Genomic DNA, 24,658 nt, shown 5'->3' with positions numbered 1-24,658 from the left:
AGAGTCCTGTGGCTTGTGAAACTGTGGGAACTGTCGTAACAGTACCTGGACAGCACTGACTATTCTCCACACAGAAAAAGCTTGATTAAGGCAAGTGGACAAACAAGTCACAGATTGTAATTGTAAGAAGAGCAGGATGAAAGTTATAATTATCATTGCATAAAGTCCACCTGCAACCTAGAAAAAATAATTTGTCGCCTCCTGTCCCTACTCTCCAGATGTAACTGGGTCAAAATCTACATTTTATTCCAGAAAGAACAGCTACCAAGTAGTCAAAGCAAAAGAGCCTGGTGTCATAAACTCTATGCAAAATTATACAATATAAATAAAACTTAAAAGATATAAATACATACACATTTAATCAAAGATAGTATTATATTGTGCAAAGAATCGTGGATCAAGACTCCCAGGTCTGCCTGAGATCCGCTTCCACCATTTACACGCTCTGTAACCTGGGGCGATTAATTTCCATTCTGGGCCTTGGGTGTCCACAGGTATAAAACAAGGTCCTGGACTTTATTTCTAAGGTTCCTTTGAAATCTAAGATTTCATGATTTTAAATTTAGATTCTAGATTACTGACATAAATACTTTATTATTCCAGACTGCTGTTTCCGATTGATGGAGGCACGACAACTCGGACAGCCCTTTAGGAAGCTTCCTATGCAGCTAGCTGGCTCAGGCTGTGGGGCCCGTATCCCAGCTTGACTCCGCCCTCTGCCTAATTCTGTCTGCTCCCGTTCCTTTTCACAAGTTTTGATCCAAAGGGCCACAAGGAAAAGCCTAGACTATTACAGCAGCGCTATCGCTGACATCACTGTGCCATTGAATCCACACCAGACGCTATTTACCTCTAGACCTAAGAAAAATAAACCCCTATTTATTTATGCTACTATAAAAGGTTTTATGTTATCTAATTGATATATTGTCATTTTTCAGTGAACATATAATTGGGAGTTTTTAATATTTAAAATACTTTGGGTGTCACAACGACTGTGGGATGCCCCAGACACTTACTGTCTAGTCAGAGACTCTATATATCCTGTGGTACATGGGACAGCTATACCCAAAATGAAGCACCGTGGAACACCCTGGAACAGAATATTCAGGCCATTTCCAATGGCCGTATTAACTGTGCTATTACTATAGTTAATATTATTTTTACTATAGTTTGACACTGTGAAGGGAGACCCAGGATTTATAAAACATAGTCTTTGTCCTATGTAGGATCTAACAATCTAATAGTGGTAGATAAAATAGCTGCAAAGCACAGCATTACAAGGGTCAGAAAAAATTCTAATTAAATTAGGACAGAGAGCTAATTTCTGGGCTGGGATTCATGGAAGTGATGTCAAAGTTGGGCCCTCAAGAATGGCTAGGATTTGTTGGGCAGAGGGAACTGTATGATCGTAAATGTAAAGTGGGAAAGTACAGGGTATGTTCAAGAACAGGTAACGCAGACCATAGTTTGTATATGACACAGTATAGGGAGAAAAGACTTAACTTTGGACATCTCCATTAAGGGGTAGAATGAAGAAGCAGAGTGAGCGAAGCAGATGAGAACAGAGAGAAAGCTAAGAGAAGAAACTAAATAGTAGTGCATCTAAAGCCACTGGATCAGAGGATTTCAAAATCTCATCCGCTCAGCAATAGTAAATGCTATAAGGGATGAGACGAGACTGCTGCCAGCTTTGCACCCAGGAGCCGTTTCTGCAGTCTCAGGCCGAGGCTGGAGCCCGGGTTGGAGAGCCAGAGGCTCGAGTGCAGGTCCTTCACTCACCATCATACAATGCAGGAGAAAAGTAGGATGGTATGTAGAAAGCAAAACAGGAACAAAAGTCTTTCCTCACATGAAGAAGAACATGAGTGCTTATAAGCAGAAAAAAAGAACCAGAGAAAGACATTCTGCAGATGCAGGTGCTGGTTCCAGAACCGTAGAGCAAAAGCACACGGTTGGCCAGATATGAGCGGAGGGCCAGAGGTTTATTGGAGATGCTCTGATTGACCAGTGTCTCTGAAGTACCCTGATGTGAGTACGACATACAGCACGTGGGGAGAGGGAGAAGCTCCAGAGGAAACTAAAGATAAATACAGAAAGTTTTAGTATATGTGTCACTGAAAAATCATGATGAGTCAGAGAATTTCATTAACTGAAGCTCACCTTTTACCTAAATGTTCAATTCGGTAATTTTAAAAGCCTACTTTCTGCTCCATTTCTCCCATGCTAGGCTACAGAGCTTCAGGACATACAGAGGCAAGAGTGCTACTTAGTGACAACAAGGGCTCAGGGACTGGAGGCAAGCCTAATTTAATTGTCAGCGAGATGAAAGCATTTTACTTATATTGTTTTTCCCATCTGTCAAATTTTAGAGTATAAGAACAATTTGATCTGTATTCAAACTCCCCAAGAATTCATTCTTTAAGCTATAAACGATATAAATACACCCCATGACACGCATAATTTTATCTTATATACAATTGGATAACTTACCATGGGATCATACTCCCAAAGTTGGTTGCCTTTTAGGTGGTGGCATTTGAGCATTGTGACTGGGCCATTCAGTTTGGAGACATCCAAGCAAAGGTCATCTGTTCTAATCTCTTTGTTGGCAGTATAAGAGAAAACCTGAAAAACAAAAATGTACACATATAAGCTGTAACAGTAACATTAGCATTGTATATGCCCAATAATCGGAAAAAAACAAGAATTTCAATATACACAATTTTTTAACTTTATTATTGTAATAGAGATAAATGACTCTACTACTAATTTTACATAGAAAAAATGACCTTGAGTTCTATATATACACTGAGTTGTCATCTGTTTGACTAAAAATGGCAAAATAAATCTCATGCACAACAATGTTAAAACAGTTCTCACAAGGGGCCTTTTACAATGTTTCATTTAAAAGTAATCACTAGATTATTTTTAGATTGAAAGCTCCCTTCTCCTAAAGGTCTTTATTATTTTCTCTTTAAAAGTAGGAAAATATTTCCTGAATGACATCATGAGATAAAAAGGACAGAAGATGAAAACAAATCCGAAATTGTCCCTTTTAAAGATTTACTAAAATAAAATACTCACCTGATTACCTCCCATACCGTGACAGTTAAAAATTCCAACTTTTTCATTCTCTTTTCTAGCCATGTTATCTAGACACTGATTTGTTTCCACATTTCGTATCTGTAGGACAATGAATAATGAAAACATCAGGAATTACAGAGGTTAACTAGACAGACACACACACACACACACACACACACACACACACACACACAAATCAATCTAAACTTCCCCCTACTATAAAACAGTTTCAGATTCTTGAGGTAAGGGCTATGGGCGGGGGTGGGGGGACAATCACTATCCGGCTTTCTAAAATTCTGTGGTCTAGAAAGGTCTTACTGCATATAATTTTTGTGTTTCAGGGAGAAATCCTTTAAATTCTTACTTCATTTTTCGAAGATGTTCTTCTAGGGTTTGTAGTTAGTTCAATAAGCTCTACTCTGCCTAACAGCTTAAAGCAATTTAACAACTTCCTGTGGACACTGTCACCCACCAAGTTACGGGGCATTACTTTTGACAATTACTCTGATGACTTCTTAGGAGACGTATGGTGGGTACCTTCTAATTAGAGTCTGGCTCTTAACTGGGAGCCTAAGCATGGTGTGGTGCAAACACCACTCTTTTGTGAGATATTTGCCAGTTACATAAAAGGAATTTAAATCCCTCATCAAAATTAGGAAGACTCTTTTAAGCACTGCCCTTGATATTTTTGTTTCCTCTGAATCACTGCAGTTTAAAATCATGTAACCTAATAGACATTTGAAAGTCTGAAAGCTATTCGTATGGCTAGTACTGTTGTAAGCCACAAGGGAGATGTGTGACAAACTGCATCTGTCATGTCATGTAGACAGAAAAAAAATGTAAATAATTTGGGGTGATAAAGTTGAAACCACATATAAGCCATTTACTTTTATAAACAAAGGCACCGTTTACATATTATTCCAACATTTTAATAAGGCACTAACAAGCCCAGATGCCTCTTTTTCTTGTAAAGGTAGAAGGACATAGATGTGAAAAACTTATTCACAGGCAGTCAGGAATAGGAACTGGGGTTTTGGCGTGAAACTTGGGTTTAAATCCAAATGACCCAAACCCTCTGAAATCCATTTCCTAACAGTAATTGGGAGGTAATGTCGGCTCTTTGCTGAGTTTAGGTAAGAGGATACATCCACGTACCTACTTCAGAGTCTAGCACACAGTAGGCTCAGAAATAGTCACAGTCTGCATTGCTACCTTATTGCTAGTCACGTTCTGGCTATTCCATCAAGCTGAAATTCAGCTCAAGCAAAAGAGGGCTGTTCAATCTCTTAACACGAGTACTTCCTCATCCTGATATTTTAATATGCCCCTGCCATTCCACTCGTGATTCTGAGAATTGCTATCTAAAACAAACCTCATTATCATTCTTCTGAATATTCCCTTTTCTCCTGATTTTTCCTATTTTTGTTAATAATCCCAAAAGCTGCCCAATTATTCAAGATGAAAATTTCAGGGTCCTTTTTTTCTCTGGGTCCATCCAACACATCATATCAGTATCCAGTAAAATTCTTTTACTATGTAATTCACATTATATTTTTTTTACATTATTTTAATTCATAAACTTATCACCTCATAGGTACAACTGTGCATGAAACATTTTTCTGCAATACTTAATCATGGCTATCTTACTTGAAAAAGAATTTAGTTCAGATTGTAACAAGATGAGTCTATCTCACAATATTCATATAAAAAATTATTTCCTTGTACTTTTGAACAAAATTAAAAACTCTCCAGTTCTTTTTCTCATTTTTTTCCCTTTCAAATACAGATGTACAGGTTGCCGAAGAAAGGTAATAAATGCCATAGGGAAAATGCCTATGTGGCTCCTGGGCACTTGATCATTTCCCCCCTCTTTCTTCTTCTTATATTGAGCACTATTATGTGTGGCTAGTGTGACTGGGGAACTGAATTTTAATTTTATTTACTTTTAATTAACTTAAATATGGGGCTGCCACACTGGATGCGTAGAACTAGACGCGGACACATAGGAAAAAGTCCTCCACTTTTCGTGAGGGCTGCTTGTCCAGTGATGACAGGGCACAAACATGGTAATGAACTAACTCATTGTCACACATTCTGTTCAGAGGATGTGGAAGTGCCCAAGTTATACTTTCTGGAATTAGAAGTCCTAGGGGATCTAAATGATATTAAGGGGTAAGTTTAGCGGGCTAATGCTCTTTTATAGGATTTGTCCATGACTGAAGAACACATCTTTCGTTACAGAGCCAGACTTGCCTATAAGCCAAACCAGAACAGTCACAAGTACCATGTACAACTGAAATGCTAGAGGGTGAGGCGTTATTAGAAGCAGGAAGCTTTCTACTTGAATCACAGCAGTATCGGAACTATGGTGATCGGGGGAAATACTGCACTTTCAAGGTGTCTGGAGTCAGATGGACAGGAATGAGCAGGTTTGGGGACATGCACACCTGGGCCTCACTCCCAACTCGACCATTCCAGACCTGAGACCTTGGCAGGTCAGTACTCTAAGACAGTGATTCCCAAACCATGTTCTGAATAACAGTATCTGGCCAGGTATGGACACATGTGCCACCAAAAAAGGCGTTGTGTCATCAAATATGTTTGGGAAATATCGGATTAAACAAATTTCAATAGGTTTCTTTACTGAAGGACTTCTAAAAGCCTTTTGCATGCTGTGATTCTTGGTAGGGGTAGGGACTGATGGTACAGGATATAGAAAGCAGCATTTCCCAAATAGTTTTGGCTACAAAATCCAGTCCTCCCTCCCCATCACTTGCCTTTCTAATTGAGCACCTTAAAGGACAGCAGACATCCGCATTCTTTACACAGTAAATACTGCTATAGGAACCTCATTTCTCATCTGGTAACGGCCTCTCTTTCGCCCTCTCAGGTTTGCTGAGATCTCAGTCAGGTTAACAGCACAAGAGGCTTAGCAGAAACTGACACATAGTGGGCCCACAATAACTGATTCCCTTCCTTCCCCATAGGTCCAGCACATCTTCAACTCCTTCTGAAGCGGCAGCTTAGGTGTACACAGCTAGCACTAAAATATTATGGTTGACCTTAGGAGTTGAAAATAATTGTGAATGCACTCATTCCTGGGAAATCAGCAAGAAATTAGAGGCTGAGTTCCTTAATTTCTGCTACAGTCTCCTCCAGAATGTTGGTACCTTCATTAGGGTGGACAGTGTAAAAGGTTAAAGGATTTTTGGAATCTAGTATAATGGAATCTGGAGTCCTCTACTACTGTCCTCTTTGCCATAAGGTAATAATTGGTTAGATATGAGAAAGAGTATGGGTGTTAGTGGTTAAGAGCACAGAAGCTCTCAAGCCAGACTGCCTGTGTTCAAATCCTATCTCGTCCTTTTGTGGCTGTGACCTGAGAAATGCTGTTTAAACCATTCACTATGCTTCAATTTATTTTTGTGAAATGGGGATAATAGCACTTACATCTCACAGTGTTGATGTGAGGATAGAATGAGTTAATATTTGTGAAGCATTCAGACTGGTGCTTGACATGTAGTTCATGCTCACTAAATGTCAGGATTCCCAGATCTGCCTGGAGAAGCAATCGGTCAGTCTGTAAAACTGGCTAAACCGTCCAAGGGATTATTTGCTTTCTGGGGTGGTTCAGAATTTTCATCTCCTGGATTAACAACTATTAGATATCACAATGAAACATTCAGTTCAAAGGCCTACAGGAGCTTATGACAGTTGGACTCAGTGATGCCAGAGACTAAAGTTCTGCCTTCTAATTTTCCTTTCTACTCTAAAATCCCATGATTTCAGGTTTCCCTAGGCCCTTGAAGTATGACAAAAGATCCTTGAGAGGCTAGATTCCAGTCTCTGGTGAAGGAAGGCTCACACCGGTGGAGCTATGATCACAAGCATAGGATCACTGGCTGCACGGCGGTGGGTGCTTGAGAATGAGCCGGCCCCAGAAATCAGAGCTTTCATCTGGATAGTGCGGCCTGCTATTAAAGGCATACACGCTTAAGACCAGCTGTTTAGTTAACAAGGCGATAACAAGCCTGGCACAGAGGGTTAAGTTTGTTCCTTATACAGAAAGCCAGCTGGCAAGAGGCAGGCAAAATGCAAGTCTGCCTTGGCAATCACCTACTATGGGTTAGACAAGTGGTTCTTTGTAATTCACCTGTATTCTGGCCCAGCTAACAATGCCTAGGTGTTGTCCAGAATTGGGTCAGTTAAAGGACAAAAGACAACTTCATTCTCTATTCTAAAGGCAAGTTATAGGAGCAACTGCTAGAAATCTTCCATGCCATACCACCCTCCCAGGCCTTTCTTGACTGGAATGAGGCTATAGCACAGGGAACAGATGCTCATTAGTGAGGCAAGAAACTGCGTACCCCTCACTTGTTTGACAGTAAATTCCTTAAAGCAACATAAAGTTCAGAGGTAGGGAGCTTTCAATCCCGAAGTAGCCTCAGTAACTACTAAGGACAAACAGTGGTTGTCCCGGCATGGGAGAAAACGCAAGCAGGTCGAATGGTCTCACTGACTCACCACCCTCCAGCCCCTATGTGGTCTATTTGATCTTCCCTATCTTACGTTTCTACTTTGCCTCTCTTCCTCTTTCCCCAATCCCTGTCACCAATACAATATCCTCTCTTCACTCTCCGCCAATGATCTTGTATTCATCTGACAACACAGAAGTCGTCAGAGGACTTTCTCACACTTCCACCACTAACTACGAGCTTCTACCCCCAATCGACAACCGACCTGCACTAGGCCCCATTCTCTCCACCTTCCTTCTTGTTGCAATGGACGAAGCGCCTTCTCCTGCCCCTACCTCGACCTTCACTTGTGCACTGGAGCGCATCACCTCCCATCCGACTCCCACATGACTCCTGCAATCAGTGGGTCATTTTTAGCATCTTCACATTTTTTTCTCTTTTGGGTCATTTGCATCAGCAGTTTTAATGTAGCAAAAATAAACAACAAAAAACACCCTTCTTTAACCCCATGTTGCCCTCCAGCTACCACCCATTTCTCTGCTCTTCTTTACAACAAAATTTCTTGCAAGACTTGTCCACACTCATTATCTCCACTTTCTTTTCCCCGTATCTCCCTTGCGACCACCAGGGATTTTATTTTGTCCCTATTCATCTCCACGGGAACCCTCACCTACAGCTTCTTTGACAATCCAAGGACCGACTCTCAGCACTCATCTTCCTTGACTTCTCTGCAGCGTTCCACAGCTGCTCACCTTCCCTTTCTTGAAACAAGTCCTTCACTTTGTCTCTGGGATATCACTCTCTTGGTTCTCCTTCTATTTCAATGGTCACTCTCATTCTTTCTTTTTGGCTGATTCCTTCTCGTTTTCATAATTTCTACATTGGCGTTTCCTGTGGCCTGGTCCTCAGCCCTCTCCCTTCTCCATCTCCATTCATTCCTCCCACAGTGATCTCATGAAGTTCTGTGGTTTCAAAAACCACTTATATACTGACAACCTCCATCCCCTGCCTCACCCAAGCTACAGATTTTTAAATGCAACTACCTACCCAGTATCCTTACCTGGATCAAATTTAACATGCCCCCAGTGGCACTGTCATCTGCTCTTCCCATTTCAGTAATGCCAGCGTCACCACTCCAGCTTCTCAAGCTGAGTCTTAACATAATCCTTGACTATTCTTTTCCTTTCACCCATACACTGACTCTACTTTAGTTCCCATGTGGTTTTCCTTCACACAGCAATCTGAACCTTTTCCAATGAAAGTTTGCGTATCTCTCTATGGCTTCTCATCTTACTCAGAATAAACCCCAAGGGTCCTTACTATGGCCTACAAGCTCTATGTGCTTTGACCCTCACTACGTCTTGACCTTATCTTCTACTACCTTCCCCTGTTCATTCCATTCCAGACAACTGGCCTCTCTGCTGTTTCTGGAACATACCAAAGTACACTCGTCTCAGGGCCTCTGTACTTGTTTTTCCCTGTGCCCAGAATAATTTCTCCAGAAATGCATATGGCTTGCTCATTTACTTCCTTCAGCATTCTGCTCAAAAATCATCTTATGTGAGAGAACTTTTTCAATTACCTTACATAAAACAGTACCACTCTCATGCCCACCAGTCATTCTCTATCCCTTTTGTCCTTACCACCTGACATATTGTGCATTTAAAAAAAAAATCTGTCTTACTCCAAAGACCATAAGACCCATAAGAGCAGAGGCTTTATTTCTTCCGCTGCTATATTCCCAGTATTTAAAATAGCACCTATCACATAGTAAGTACTCAAATACTTGTTGAATACATGAAAGAAACAAAGAGGTGACAACCCCCTGTGGACTGAGGGGTGACTTTTCCTGAGTTTTAGGAATATTCAGTCCTGGGATGGGGGCTGGTTGTGGCTCTGTCCACACATATCATTTGGTGCTGTGACTTACAAAAGGAAATTTTGTCCTGCAATCAATTTTTGTCACAGAAGGCTGAATGTTATTTTTCTTCCTATTTGGCTTTCTTCTTATGCTTTCTAAAAGTCAATTTCAAAAATAAAAGACTTAAACAATGAATTGAAGATTGACCCAGTAAAAACAAAATTCCTTTACTATAAGCAAGGCACTTTCATATATTCCTTTCCAGACTATTAAAAAACTGATGGCTATAAGCAGCTAAAGTGATTTATCAGCTACCACTGGGTTGTGACCAGAAAATTGAAAATCACTTCCTTGTCCTAATAAAAAGAGGGACCTTGGGGAGTTAGAGGATTATTATGAAAGGAGACCTAGAATCTTCATGGCCCCTGATTTGGAATATTATACTCTAGTAAAGAAGAGAAGGAGAAACACTGCTTCCCAGTAGGACATAGTAGCCCAATACTTCTGCTCTAGGAGGAAAACAGTTAAATTACAAAAGCCCTGTTTCTGGGGCTGTTGGAGAGCTATGGAAGCAATTAGGATGGAGTGAACTGTAATTCCAGTGAGGGAAGAGCCCTCGCTGGGTGAGAGTTGACAATCACCAGTTGTCTTCCTCTGTGAGGGCATTTGCTGATGATATAGGCTGAGGACAGGATGTGCCCCAAAAAGTGCCTTTTCCCAGGGAAAAGAGCACAGTGGTGTTTGCTTATGTGAGGCTGGTAAGACAAATTAAAAATCAGAGGAGCCCCAAATGCAAGGCCATTTTCCTGATGGGACATTTGCTGAGCTCTAGATGGGCAGAAAGTGGGACTGGAAAAGCAGAATGAATAAAGTCATCCACAATCTCCTGGTGCTTAGGAGAGAAATTCTTGCTAGACAGAGACCTACAAAAAATAATAGGGTCCCCACTGAATAAGGTGGGAGGCTAAATACTATTCTCAGAACCTCAGAAAGGCAAAACTTCCAGGGTTGAGGAGACAGAGACCCCGCCATGTAATTATTCAAAAGCACTGGAGGACCAGACCTAAGAAACAAACAGGAGGCAGCTCAGAAATGAACAGAGGCTTTCTAAACTTGTAACCCAGCCCCACCTAGCTCAATACTGTTATAGGTTGAACTGTGTCCCCCGAAATTCATACGCTGACATCCTAACCCCTGGTACCTCAAAATGTGATGTTATTTGGAGACAAGGTCTTTACAGAGGTAATCAAATTGAGGTCATTTGGGTAGGCCCTAATCCAATATGACTAGTGTCCTTATAAAGGGAGGAAATTTGGAGACAGACATGCAAACAGAATACCATATGGAAATGAAAGCAGAGATGGGGTGATGCTTCTGTACACCAAGGAACCCAAAGATGTCAGCAAAACACCAGAAGCTGGGGAGAGGCAGAGAACAGCTCTCTCTCACAGGCCTCAGAAGAAGCCTAACCTGCCTATGTCGTGATCTGCGATTTCTAGTCTTCAGAATTGTGAGATAATAAATTTCTATTGTTTAAGCCATTCAGTTTGTGATACTTCATTATGTCAGCCTCAGGAAACTAATAGAATCCTTGACATGATCAGACCCCTAGACTATATGGATTTCCCATACACAGAGTATATTTTTGGCTGGAAGATAGAATGGATGGCTATCAACATTTTAGGAATATTGTGGAACAGGACACAAGAAACAGTTTATAGTGATTGTCCTGGTAATTATACCAGAAGGTAAGATAAGTCTCTTTCACATCAGACCCTACACTATGGGCACTCACAAATATACAAAGGCCAAACTCCAAAGCACAACTAATTGTGTTAAAATTGTAAGTATTAATAAGCGCATTGTATCAGGTTTCAAGAAAATTCACTGAATTCAAAAAGCAGTAACTAAAGGCATAATCAGAAACAAACATTTTACCAACATTCTTTCCAACCCCGTCTGCCCAAAACTGAGATTTAGGGGGAAAATAAATGAATCCTAAAAATACAAGTAACTATAAACGGTCTTTCAAGTTTCCTTGTCTGTTCTTTACAATTTATCTTTACCTTGAAGTTCCTCAAGCTTTGATTCTGATTGAGAACATTAGCTTTAGGAGTATATGGTTTCAACTAAATAGGTTAGTTTGTTAAAATAAGAAGTCTTTTGAAGATACTAATATATTGTAACAAAAGTTCAACTGTAAAAGGCTAGGAGTGGAACATTCTTATTTTAATAAAATATAATGATAAAAAACAAACAATGTTTCAAGTTATGAGGTAGACTGTGTCATCTAACAAGAACTTTTCCACTTGAGGTTATGTAGTTTTAATATGAAAGTACTCTCTTATTGGAAAATTTAACCTCTATTGATTTTGGTAAGTGAGAACATAATAACCACATACAATACTTTTTTTTTCTTTTTTTTACCTCTCCCAAAGAGAAATAGTGACGTGGAATCTGAGAATCAGGATAAATATTCTCTAGGTACCAAGAGAAAGGTTTGCATTGGAGTTTGTGTCTGAGACCAAGTCTTGATGCTATATCTCCATAATCTACCTTCGTAACACCTGTCAAAAGAAATACGTAACAGAATTATTCATGTTCTATTGGGTAACACATTTCTATTTATATATTACATCTTATAAGCCAGATGAATCAGAAAAGTGGTACCATTTTGGTGATGTGTGACTATACAAGTGGTATACTATAAATCCACCTCCCAAATTATAAAACAAAGAAATATATTAATATGTGCTTTTCAAAAAAAAATTTATGTGAGAATGATATACATGTCAATAATATTATAAATATAAGTTATACAGGATCAGAAAACTTTAACATGTTAAGGCAAAAACAAAAATCAAGATTTATTTTGCCTAAATATTAAACAGAACAATTGTTCCCAGTCAGGTTTCTCTCACAACTCACCGAATTGTGCACCCTACAACTTGACAGTCTTGTGGTAATTTAAAAATGAGGATGGAATGGTAACAATGTCAGGCAGATTTATAGCTGATGGTACAGCTATTCCCATAATACTCTGCAGAGCAGAGAAAAGTTCCTGGAGAGAAGTCCCTTGAGGCATGGTACAGGGCTCTGCACTGACCCTGAGATACTCAACACTTTTATATTAATGTTAAACATTGCAGTTATGTTAAAAAAACAACAACAACAAAAACAATAAAAAACCCAAACCCCACACATGGATAACAACACCTGGACTTAACAGTAATTTCTACAATACTGACCTGGACAGTTTATTATTGTCGTGAATATATTATACTAGGCATTTTTCTAAGTGCTTTTTATGCTGTGTGTGATTTCATTTATTCCTTACAATAACTTACGACGTAGGCATTTTGCTTCTGCTCAAAGTTTCTTTCCACCCCTTCTTACCTCTCCTCAGAATGCATTAAGATAAGGGACAAGAAAGTTAGCCTTGTATTTCTAATGCAAACTAATGCTAACCTGGAGAAATTATATAGAAGAAATTCTTGAATTCATCCATCCACACTTCTGCAAGTCGTCTATTATTTTTATTGATAATTTGCCCTGTGCCTCCTGGAAATGTGTAAGGTGTAGCTTTCCGAAACACATGTCCAACATGTGAGCAAGTAACAATCTCCAAAGTTCCTCCACACTGCCAAATCTGAAAACAACACCAAAGAAGACCAGTTTTAAACACTGATAGTTTAAAAAATCTGTTCACATCTATTGAGTTTCATACGTGGAATTTCACAGGATCAGGGCTTACAGTGGAACTCCTGTTATATGGCCACAAAGCCAGTGCTTCCTCAGGAGCAAACTTTTCTCTAATTTCTGGTTCTGATTAAACCAGACGTTGAAAGTTAAATTCAGAAAAGATAGGTTAAAGGCTAAATACAGAAAAGACATGGGGTCTAGAGCAATATTTTTCTAACTGCAGGCCATGATTCATAAAAGGATCATAAATTCAAATTTGATGAATTGCAAGCAGTACTTGCTAACAAGGACATACTGTTTCGTGAAATGTTTTTGTGTGTGTGTGTGTGTGTGTGTGTGTGTGTGTGTGTGTTGTATGTGTATAATGTATAATGTACTTATTAGTGGTTCATGGTAAAAAAAACTGTGACCACGGAGTATTCAGCCAGAGGCCTATCTCTCCCTTCTTCTCCAAACCTGTGTCATAGCCTGTACATTAATAGAACCTAGGAATCTAAACGGCTAAACTGGATCTCTCAGGAGTAATTCAGTGAGATAGTGATAGCATGATTTGTTGTCCCTGTGAGCATAAAAACAGAAAGGGGATAAAAGAAAAATCAAGTATGGTTTGACATCCTTAATTTAATGCATTTATCCTCTGCTCCTTTCAAAATATATCATTCCATAAGTTAAAATCCACTAACTACTTACAATTAAAACATATTTTGAAAAGTTTTGATTTTATTCAATGTTTATTGCGTCTACTGTGTTTTCCCAGGATCATAAAGTGATAAACCTGAACAGGATGTTCAAGATCGAGTCCAAACCTCTCCTTTCATAAGTGGGCAAGGAGACCCCATAGGAACAACGTGAGCTAGCCAGTTTAGATTACCGTGCAGTTCGGTGTGGTTTCTACTGTAAGCTATGAGTCTAAAAATTTATTATTTTCAGAAATATACAATGTCATTTAAATAATGTTGATTTTAGTGAACGTGAAATGCATACGACTTAAGGTCCACTGGGTTCAATTGATTTAGAGTAATTTCAGAATTCTTTTGTCTTTTTTCTTCATTGAAAAATATAAAGCTGATAAAGTGACCAGGTTTTATGTAAGAGAACAATTTCACACCAAGAGGACAAAGCCTATTACGGAAAGTGAAATTATATTTTCGATGGTCAAGCACCAAAGTAGCATATACAAACTACAAGTTATTTTTTATTTTTAGAGCTTCAATCACTTCCTTGAAAATAACAGAAATGACAAACAGGGAATCTTGTATAAGTTTTACAGGTACACTATTAAGATAACTGAATTATTTGCCTAAAATAGTTTATAATGTACCCTTAATAGTATCACCAAACATTTTATGGTGACTCTGAAATCTCATTACACTCATACTAGATTCACTTTTTATTTTTTATTTAGAGATAACATGAATAAAGCATATCCATATTTAAGGTTAAATGGAAGATTTTTTTTTTTCAAAGGGAACTTACCCTAAAGGAAATTTCTAGGTTTTCTCCTCCCCAAATGTCCATTCCAGCGTCATATGTTCCAATTTCCTGAAAGTAATCTCTGTCTATTGAAAAAAGGCCTCCTGCCATTGTAGGTGTTCTGAAATTCAATCATAAAATTGTACTGTTAATTGGAATAATTTAAAATGTACAAATCAGTTTTTGTTTTTAAAAGTGGTTTTATAACTGTCTATAACTACGGAGAAAATGCTTACTCTCACATTCTTCAGAAACTTTCACAGGCCCTCAGGGGCTTTCTTTGCTTTTATGCTGCGTTATTCTGTCTTTAGACACGGCCTGTACCCTGGTCATGCTGTCACAGCTTCCTCCTGGACATGTTTCTCTGCCCCGTCCCCAGGCTTCCTCATATCTTTAGTAATCTTTCTTCGTCCTCAGGAGTTTCGATCCTGAAACTCCTTAAACTGGAGATATTTCTCGTAATCCTCTCCATCTGTGTGTACCTGCTCCATAGTTCCTAGCAACTATAAATCCAACTGACTATATTCACCAACTAAACTCATGTTAGCAACTCTAACAGGCCAGGTTCTAAAGGTTCAAATATTGCACAGAGATAAAATTAAACAGGATGAAAACAATGTGGCCCTTTCCCTATACCTAATAGGAACTTTTAAGTACAGAATAAAATCAAATACAGACTAAAATCAATACATTCCTTCTAAGAAGATCATCATCCTAACCAAGTATGGTATATCGTTTGCAAAAGAGGAGCCCAATTTATCCAAACATGGTCCAGGCATGCAGAACAGGTGGAACAGGTGGAATTAAGCAGAGAAATAATACTGAAAAAGGTTTAAATGAATGAATAGAAGTCAAACATTTGATTTCCTTGAAGGATGAGTATGGATAACTGACTAGGAGAACATAATTAAGTTCCAGGGAAGAAGACACTATGGAGATCATATTTTAGGATGAATTGGCCACATTTGTAACCCTAAAATGTACTCATTCCATGCCCTAGTGAGAGTGGCGCATTTGCTTTTCCAGTAGAAATAATTGTTTCCATAAAAAAGTTAGGACTTATTTTGATTTTAGAAGAGAAAAAGAATGAGAAGGTTTAGTATCTTAGGAGTCAAAGGAAATAGGCTAACACCTAGAGTTATCATTTAATACAGGAATTTCTTGACCTGGGTTTTGCGATATCAATAAATTTCCTAGAATTACATGCTGTGCCTCCCCCACCTCCCCTTAGAGAAGACTCGTAGCTTTTATCAGATTTTTCAAAGAAGTCAATTTATGAAATGTTTAGGAACTTTTGGTTTACATGGTGATTTGAACTGTCAGCAAGAGTGGGAAAGTCCCTTTACTAGGAAAGAACTCAGGCTGGCCAGGGAATAGAGATTAGGATTAGTGAAAACTCTCTTCAACTTTGCCAGAACTCAACTTGAATTCAAGAGAAGGCAGATCTGAGAAGTCCATGACAGGAAAAACTTAAAAACCCTGGTTCTAAAGGAACTTCCAATTAGTACAGAAGCAGCAGGCTTATGTAATTGGAATAAATCCTAAGATGGATCAGAAAGCTCAAGGTCTCAATTTAAAGGTTCTGAACTGGAAGAAGATTTTAATCCCTTTTTGAAAAAAATCTATATATGACTAAATGTAAAACACAGAAAAAACAAATGCATTAATGAAAATCCTTTTTTATATTTTCGTCAATTCTACATTTTTTAAAATTTAAAACAAGCTTTGAAACCTTATCAGTCAGTAACTATGGTCAAGATGGTACAAATCTGAATTTAAAATCTTACATTTTGGTGCAAGGACTCGGTTTTAAGTAATACTTTCACATACTAACACAATTACTTAAGGGGCCGTTTGATTCAAATGAAATGTTATTATCCTTAACAATTGAATTAAAGCACAAACCTGACTTACAGATTTGCAAAATGTTGTTCAAATAGGAATGAAAGAATGTGTGTATGTCATTATCATTTACCACGTGCACTAGATATATATATATATATATATATTATATATATATGAAACATTCTAATTTTATTAATTGATCAGAGGGAAAAAAATGATGTATGTGAAAGAGCTCTTAACCACATATATGGTGCACAAATACTTTATGTCTCTCAAAATACATTTGTAATCCTCATAATATGATTCCCAAAGCTTCACAATCCCCTGCCAATAACAGTCAAGGGAAAATGTTTGACAAATTAATTACCTAACAGGGAGAGTCCGATCACCTTTCCTTCTGTCCATTTCTCTCTGGGGAACAGGATACCAGCGAAAATTGAGTTTCCAATTGAATCCACCGTATGTCATATCAGAACCTGCCATGTACTCAAAAGTATCATCGCTGATCACATCAATGATAGGACATACCACTGTTTTCCTAAAATTATCAAAGCAAGTTTTCAATTATTTTAGTTTCAAGTATACAGCATAGTGGTTAGACATTTATATAACTTATGAAGTGAGTTATATAAAGATCTTTTAAAACTTTCCTTTTTGAGGCCTACTATAACTATATAACAATTGTATACTAAGTGTTTTTTAAAATACATTCTATAATGTTAGAGACAATGGTAAAAAGATTTCCTGCTATATCCTACCAAGCTGGCACTGTAATTATTTATATTTATTTGTAACTTGTTGATAACTTTCCATCCCTTTATCATTCATACTTTTATGTATCTGTCACCAAACTGCCACCAAATCTGGTATTTTCGCTGTAAGCATTGCTACTGCCTAAGTAATTGACCATAAAAAGGATAAAATCACAACAAATAAAAGGGAGACATAAAAAGACATAATGAAATCTGAAAATATGAATAACAAAATTTTAAAAACTTTACTTAAAATGTATGTAGATTCATGGCAATGCTGACCAAATAACTTTTTTTGTGTGGACTGTATGTAAGCACTTGTCTTCGTTCTATGGGAAATGTTGGATCAACTCTGCGCCCTCAAAGAGAACTCTCTCAGCCTCTCTGTCTCCTCCCAATACCAACTCTTGGGGAAAATCATCAGCTGAAAGAAATGTTAACTATTTTAAGGTCACCACCACTCATCGCTGTGTAGACCATTATGAGGGGTAGCTAAGATTTATATGTAACATAAAAATATGTGTAACCACAAGAACTTCATTAATGGAAAAATGAAACCAAACTAACAACTAGCTTAAGTACATTAAGTCTGCTGGCAGTTGAACTGTCAATTGAGAAATGAAACCAACCAAACAAACCAAAACTGTCAACCAGTTATTTTATTTTTTTTAACGGCAAAATTGCCTTGCCGTAAATTAGTTACATCGAAATGCTTGCAGCAAAAATGCTTGCGACAAAAATGCTGTGGTAAAGACATTACGGCTAAGTACCTAGAACCGTTTGGCACATGTAAAAATACTTCAACTATTTCTACAGTTTTCAAAAATAACACATTTATTTACTGACTACATATTTAATCATTTTTAAGTTAATAATTTTCTTAATAAACAATTCTTGCACATCTGTGTTCCTTACAGTTTTTTGCTATTAATCTAAGTGAAATATATATATATATTTCACTTTGGCTTTAATAGTAAACTTCCAGGAGTGAGATTACCTAATTAAAGTAAGGAACTTTTTTTTTTTTAAAGATTTTATTGGGGAAGGGGAACAGGACTTTATTGAGGAACAGTGTGTACTTCCAGGGTTTTTTTTCCAAGTCAAGTTGTTGTCCTTTCAGTCTTAGTTGTGGAGGGAACAGCTCAGCTCCAGGTCCAGTTGCCGTTGCTAGTTGCAGGGGGCCCACCATCCCTTGCAGGAGTTGAACCGGCAACTTTGTGGTTGAGAGCCCACGCGCTCCAACCGCCTGAGCCACCGGGCCGGCCCCAGTAAGGAACTTTTTTGTGGCACTATTCTTTACTGCTTTCCCAAAGTGTTATATGTATACATATATATTTCTCCCTACAGCTTCCCTAAAACGCTGTCAACTTTGGATGCTATTTTCTTACACTTTTGCTAATATAATAATGTTAAATAGTACCTCAGGATTTTCAAATTTTATTTTGTAATTATTAAAAAAGGATATTCTCCCCACAGGTTTGTTATTTCTTCATACGAACTATCTGATCATACACATTTAAATTTTTTTTCTGTTGGTACTGTGACATTTTTTATAAACCTGAGAAAACTCACATATGACCATAGCCCCGTCTAAGGAAAGGTGCCCTACTAAGAGCCCATGGCAGCCACATGTTAGAGTATGTGATATCCTCCCCATCCAATTGGAGACTCATTTAGGAAATCTTCCCCATTCCAAAATTATAAAGGTATTCTCCTATATTGTCTTTGAAAAGAATATTTTTACTTTTCATATTAGTTGATTTGGGGTATTATATGCAGTAAGTATCCAACTTTATTTTCCTTATGGATAACCAATTGCTCCAGCACTATTTACATAATGGTTCTTTTTAATTCTGTTGTAATTATCAGTGCCTGCTCAGTCATAAATCAAGTTTCCACAAAAACGTGGGGTGTTTCTAAACACTACTTTCTCTAGTCTATTTGTGAACTCCTGTTATCATACATCACTGCTATAATTAACATAGCTTTAAAGTAAGTGTTGATATCTGCTAGGACAAATCCTATTGAACCTGGCTCTTCTTCTTCAAGAGTATCTCAGCAATTTTTTTATATGCATTTCCATACAAATGTTAGAATAAGCTAGTTTCTCTGAGAAAATTCTGTTGAGATCAATTGGAAGTGCCTTGAATTTATAGATCAATGTTGGGAGAATTAAGATTTTTATAGACTTTTCTATCCATGATATTATTCTTCTCTCCACTTAATTTCCTAGTGAATTTCAATAGTTTTTCTACTTCATGCATTTTTTTGTTAAATATGTTCCTAAATTACAGCCCATGATTTCCACGCTACTTTAAATGGTATCATTTCTTTTTTTTTCTTTACATATATTTTCTAACTATTCTTGCTTGTGTGGAGAAGGCAACTGACTTTTCTATAGTGATCTTATGTTTGGCAGCATTGCGAAATTCTTATTATATCTATTTTGTGTATATTTTTCTTCATAAAACAAAACCCATCATCTGCAATTGACAGCACTTGTATTTCTCCTTTCAAATTCTTATACCCTGTATTTATTTCTTATATTACAAAACCTAAGACTTCTAATAATCCTCAGTAATAGTAATTCAGGACACCCTTATCTTGCTATCTTTTAAAAAATACTTTCAATATTTCTCCATTAATATGTTTGGTTGCTAAGGTTTTACTGTGTTTTTTTTGTAAGCTGTCCTTTCTCAGTTTAGTAAATTTCCATTCTATAACAGTTCGCTATTTTAAATCATAAATGGACAACTTTTTTCTGTATCTATTGAACTAACCACTGAAGTAACCAGGGTTTTAATGATAATCATAGTTTCAGAAACACGTTAATGGGCTGTATGATGTGAATTAATTTTTTGATATTAAATTGAACCAATTAGTCATGAGATATTATGTATATGTGTATATATATTACATATTAACATACCACGTTTCCCCGAAAATAAGACCTAGCTGGACAATCAGCTCTAATGCGTCTTTTGGAGCAAAAATTAACATAAGACCCAGTATATTATATTAATTATATTATATTAATTATATTATATGTTATGTTATACTAGGTCTTACAGTAAAATACGACTGGGTCTTATATTAATTTTTGCTCCAAAAGACGCATTATAGCTGATTGTCTGGCTAGGTCTTATTTTCGGGGAAACACGGTATATGTGCATATATATTATATATATATATATAATTCCCCCCCCTCCCTGTTGGACTCAGTTTGCTGGTATTGTGATTTTTTTTTTTTTTTTTTTTGTATTAGCATTCATGGGTGGGTTTGAGTAATTTTCCACCTACTTTTCTGGTTTTCCTAAGAAGGTTATACATAACCTCACAAAAAGAATTGAGTTGGGTCCGTCTGTTTTTATTTCTGTTTACAAATTCTTAGGGGAGATTTGTTTTCCCTCCTCCACTTCCTGTCAAGGCTGAAATAGGCAAGTTTTCTTTGGTGTGGTGGAATTTATTTCTCATTCTCACTTAACACTGAGGTACAGATGTCAGGATCCTAGCTTTATACAGTTGTTTGCTATTTATCTTGTCTAGGTCTTGTCTCTTATCTCTCCATCTATTTGTCTGTCAAGGCAAAAGCTCAGAATCCCCCAAATTCAGCAGAAACCCTACAAGTGAAAGCTGGCTTTAGTATTTGAACTGCTCACTTGTTCTTTGTTTTGAGATCTTGCAAAATTTCTTACTTTGGTGCCAACTCAGTGACGCATTTAAAACTGAACTGTGTTTTGTATTTTATACAGCATTTTAGCTTCCCAACTGGCAAAATTATTCAGGGTCCCTAAAGTACCATACAGCCCAAACTGGAAGTTGTGGTGGTGGTCATTTCAGCCAATTCCCCTTTCATATTTCCGTTATCACCTCACACTGCTTCTCTCCATGGGTCCAGGCTCCTGCTTCATAAAGGTTATGTGTTAACTTTATGCAAGCAAGTATTTCCTAAGTCAGTCATCTATTACTTATAGAAAACAATTCGCAGAGATACTCTGTTCCTTCTTCAGGCAACATTCTCCTTTCTAAAGCTGTGGTTATCTTCTCATAGACCCAATGCTGGTTTTTCCTATTTATCCATCTTTGAATGGAGAGCTGTAAGTCCAGCAGATGCTAACAAAAAACACAGATGTAGTCGCTTTCACTTGCAGTATTGCTCCACTTGTCTAGTAAGAGTTTAACCTGCTAAACGGGAACCGCAATGTTGACAGATAGCCTCTAGCTCAAACTGTGATGAAAAGCAGGAATTCCAACCAATACAGGTCTAGCGGACTAATGTTAGCTTCTCTCTTGATACACAAGAACTAAGCCAGAGCCCAGCAGTAGATAATTATTTGAAAAATGTGCATCATAAAAGCCTGCAACCATGGCCACCTATGGCCCCCAGTGTTCTTTCTGTATTCCCTAAAATTACAGTGCTTTTCAATATACAATTAAGCATTTCAGGATGTAACACCTACCTCCCCACCCCTTCTACATCTTGCTGCTCTACAGTTCCAGTAAGGATGTACACAAAGGGGAGCTGACCTTCCTGCCCCAGTGTTAGCCTCAGAGAGTGGGAACAAGTAAAGGGTTTGATCCTACCATCCCTGAGCTCCCCGTTCATCTGTTCTGCTCCCGTTTAATGACCAGAGTAGATACAGAATACACCTTAATAACATGATTCCTAATCCATCCTAATTAACAAGACAGTTGGCAGACATTCCTCCCTGACTTTAGAACATGGTCTTCTTATTTAGCTTAGAGTGCTCTTTATGGGTATTTTAAAATACCCATAAACTTCAGAGGAAATTGTATTTGTATTTATTTGTATTTATTTAAAAAGAGAATTTTGCAACTTACCATATGGTTTAGGACAAACACACTAAAAACAAATATGTAGACTCCAGAAAATTACCTGTCGTGTTTGATCCTGGCCAAGAGCGGCTCCAGCCACCCGACTGTGCACTCACAGTGAGCGTCTAAGAACGTGATCACTTGGCCTTTGGAAACAGCGGCTCCTTTTAATCTGGCTCTGATCAATCCAGAACGTTGTTCCATTCGAATTACATGAACTGGCACTTTTAATTTTTTCACATAACTCTCTAGAGGTCTTTTCAAAAAGTCTGAAAAATGAACACAACAAAAATAACATGAAAACACTGTGACGTGGCATTATCCAGATATAAAACAATTTCCATGTGCAATAATATTCATTCAACACATATTTACTGAGCACTTTTAGTGAGGCTCCCTGACTCACAAACCCTCAAAAAGACTTCACAGGAAGTCTTTTTATTTCCTGAGAGAAAGTACTAGGGCTGCCTCTACCTTATAACGCAAAGAATGAGAAAAGCCTTTAGGTTCAGGTTCCATCAAAGATAGCCATGTTACTACTAACACATCTAGCACATTTCTCTGAGCAACTGTTTGTCAGGCTCAATTCTTCTTTTTCTAATCATGCCTAAGGATCAGGAACAGAAAGAATGTAGTTCAAGAGCATTATATCCAGAATGCAATAGAGAAAAGGAACAGAATATAACAATAGCTGTGAGAGTTCACAAATTTATGGGATTTCTTCAGCAGTAGAAAGAAACTAATTGTCTTAATAATTATACTACAGTCTTTGACTATGTAGTTCTTTTATCAGGAGGTATGAAGTGAGGTCAAGCTCAGAAGAGAAATGATGGATTGTAATTTTAAGACCTAACAGAACTCCTTAACAGATAAGTAGGTCTAAGTAAAAATGGTTTTAAGAGGAAAGGGCAATTGAAGAGAAAAAGGGGCAAGGGGAAAGGGAGAGGAGATGGGTTTATAAAACCAACAGCTATCCTGGAGCCCTGCTGACAGAGGTTATGCTCCTAAGCCAAGGGTGTCTTGCCTCCATAGGACATAATTGACTTTAAAAAGCAGAAAAGCCTCGGCTTCCTCAAAGCAAAGAGAAAGAATATTTCGTCAGGTTATTTCATGGTATTTATGCCACAGAAGCTATTTTTTGTGGCCAAATGTCTTTCTAACTAGTCCCCATCCAATAGGTATGAGGATAAGACCTCTAAGGGAGGAAAATCTTGAGATGGAACTACTGGAATTCCTATGACTAGCTTTGCCCCATAGGACTAATAATGGGATGGTCATATGGAAATGTGTACATATTGACGGGCTCTTTAAGTTTGTGCAAAAGTAATTGCAGTTTAAAAAAGTTAAAAATAATTGCAAAACCACAATTACTTGTGCACCAACCTAATAAAGTGGGGATCCAAAGGGCTTCCTGGATGGCGGAGAGGGAAGACAAACAGGAGTGAAATGGTTCTCGTCTCTGTAAGTGGCTGGAATGACTCAATATTGATATAATCTGGGATATGAAAATTGTGAAAGAGAAAGGCCTATATGTCCCACTGTACCAGAATACCCATCATTTCCTCTGCTGCTAATGTATTTCCTAGTATGTTTGGGCTAAAAAGAGTATCTGAAAAATATCTGGAGAATTCCTACCTGATCACCACTGTGATTTTATGAACCAAATCTTAGGGTCAGAAAGACATAATTTGATTCTGCAAAAAGGTGAAGGTAGTGCCAAGCCCAGAGAAAAGCAACATTTTGCAGTAATAGCTACCATTTTGTGTGTGTTTAGCACAATGACAGGCTCTTAACATATTTCATCTCACGTGATACAACACTGAGATTGTTATTACACACATTTTAGACATGAAAATCTAAGGCTCAGAATATTAAATGAACTGATCAAGGTGACACAGCTTGTTAAGGGGTGAATGCAAGATTCAAATCCAGGTATGCCTGACTTCAAAGGCCATCTTTTCATCCACAGCAAGAAATCCTAGAAGGGAACTAGGGAGAACAATTCAGGACTGTAGAATCACCTGATCTGACACACAATTAAATTACTTTAAGTCCAGAGTTTGATAGACGTCATGTGGTAGGGTGTGAAATACATTCTAGTACCTAGACCATCAAAGTGGGGTGTGTCCTAAACAATATGTCTCCCAATAAGTTTTCCCCAAAATATTAGACAGCTTAAAGTGCTTCTTAAGAATCAAAGCAATCTAATTCCTAAATCTCACATCTTTGAGAGCTATACTACCCTCTCATGTCTATATATAAAGTGAAAAATGCATGACGCTGGTCTGGTAGCTCAAAAAAGTTACTATTCCACAAATTTTCTTGACATCTTAGTTTGATATCTTTGTGGCTTTCATGCAATAAGAAATAAGTGTCTTCTTAACAGCTGATATAGAATTATGGACTCACGGCTAGGTGGGGAATTAGTAACTTATTTATTCAAAACTCATTTTACAAAAGTGAGGCAGTGGGGGTGTGTGGTTAAGTGATTACGATTGGAAGCTACTATATCATCTAAAATTGAGAATCTTGTTTATCAGAATATCTTTACAGCTATTAGCCTATAAATGGATCCTTAGGCATCTCTCCATCAGGGAGTGTGAGATTGTTAAGAGTGCGTGAGTGAATGT

The 24,658-nt window shown here is 37.8% G+C and overlaps 1 protein-coding gene across 1 annotated transcript in view; it reads right to left on the bottom strand.

Annotated features, from left to right (window-relative positions):
- The window catches only part of GALNT1 (polypeptide N-acetylgalactosaminyltransferase 1), a 64,919-nt gene that overhangs the window by 4,512 nt on the left and 35,749 nt on the right, over window positions 1-24,658 (bottom strand). The window contains exons 5-11 of the mRNA XM_033087532.1: window positions 22,090-22,297; window positions 16,808-16,978; window positions 14,599-14,716; window positions 12,889-13,069; window positions 11,848-11,987; window positions 3,085-3,183; window positions 2,491-2,625 (exon numbers count right to left, since the gene is read on the bottom strand). Coding sequence (XP_032943423.1) covers window positions 2,491-2,625; window positions 3,085-3,183; window positions 11,848-11,987; window positions 12,889-13,069; window positions 14,599-14,716; window positions 16,808-16,978; window positions 22,090-22,297 — 1,052 coding nt within the window. The remainder of the gene's footprint in view (window positions 1-2,490; window positions 2,626-3,084; window positions 3,184-11,847; window positions 11,988-12,888; window positions 13,070-14,598; window positions 14,717-16,807; window positions 16,979-22,089; window positions 22,298-24,658) is intronic.

Source organism: Rhinolophus ferrumequinum, chromosome 19 (genome assembly GCF_004115265.2).
Source record: "Rhinolophus ferrumequinum isolate MPI-CBG mRhiFer1 chromosome 19, mRhiFer1_v1.p, whole genome shotgun sequence".
NCBI classification, from domain to species: Eukaryota; Metazoa; Chordata; class Mammalia; order Chiroptera; family Rhinolophidae; genus Rhinolophus; species Rhinolophus ferrumequinum.
This window is presented reverse-complemented; position numbering and strand designations above follow the sequence as displayed.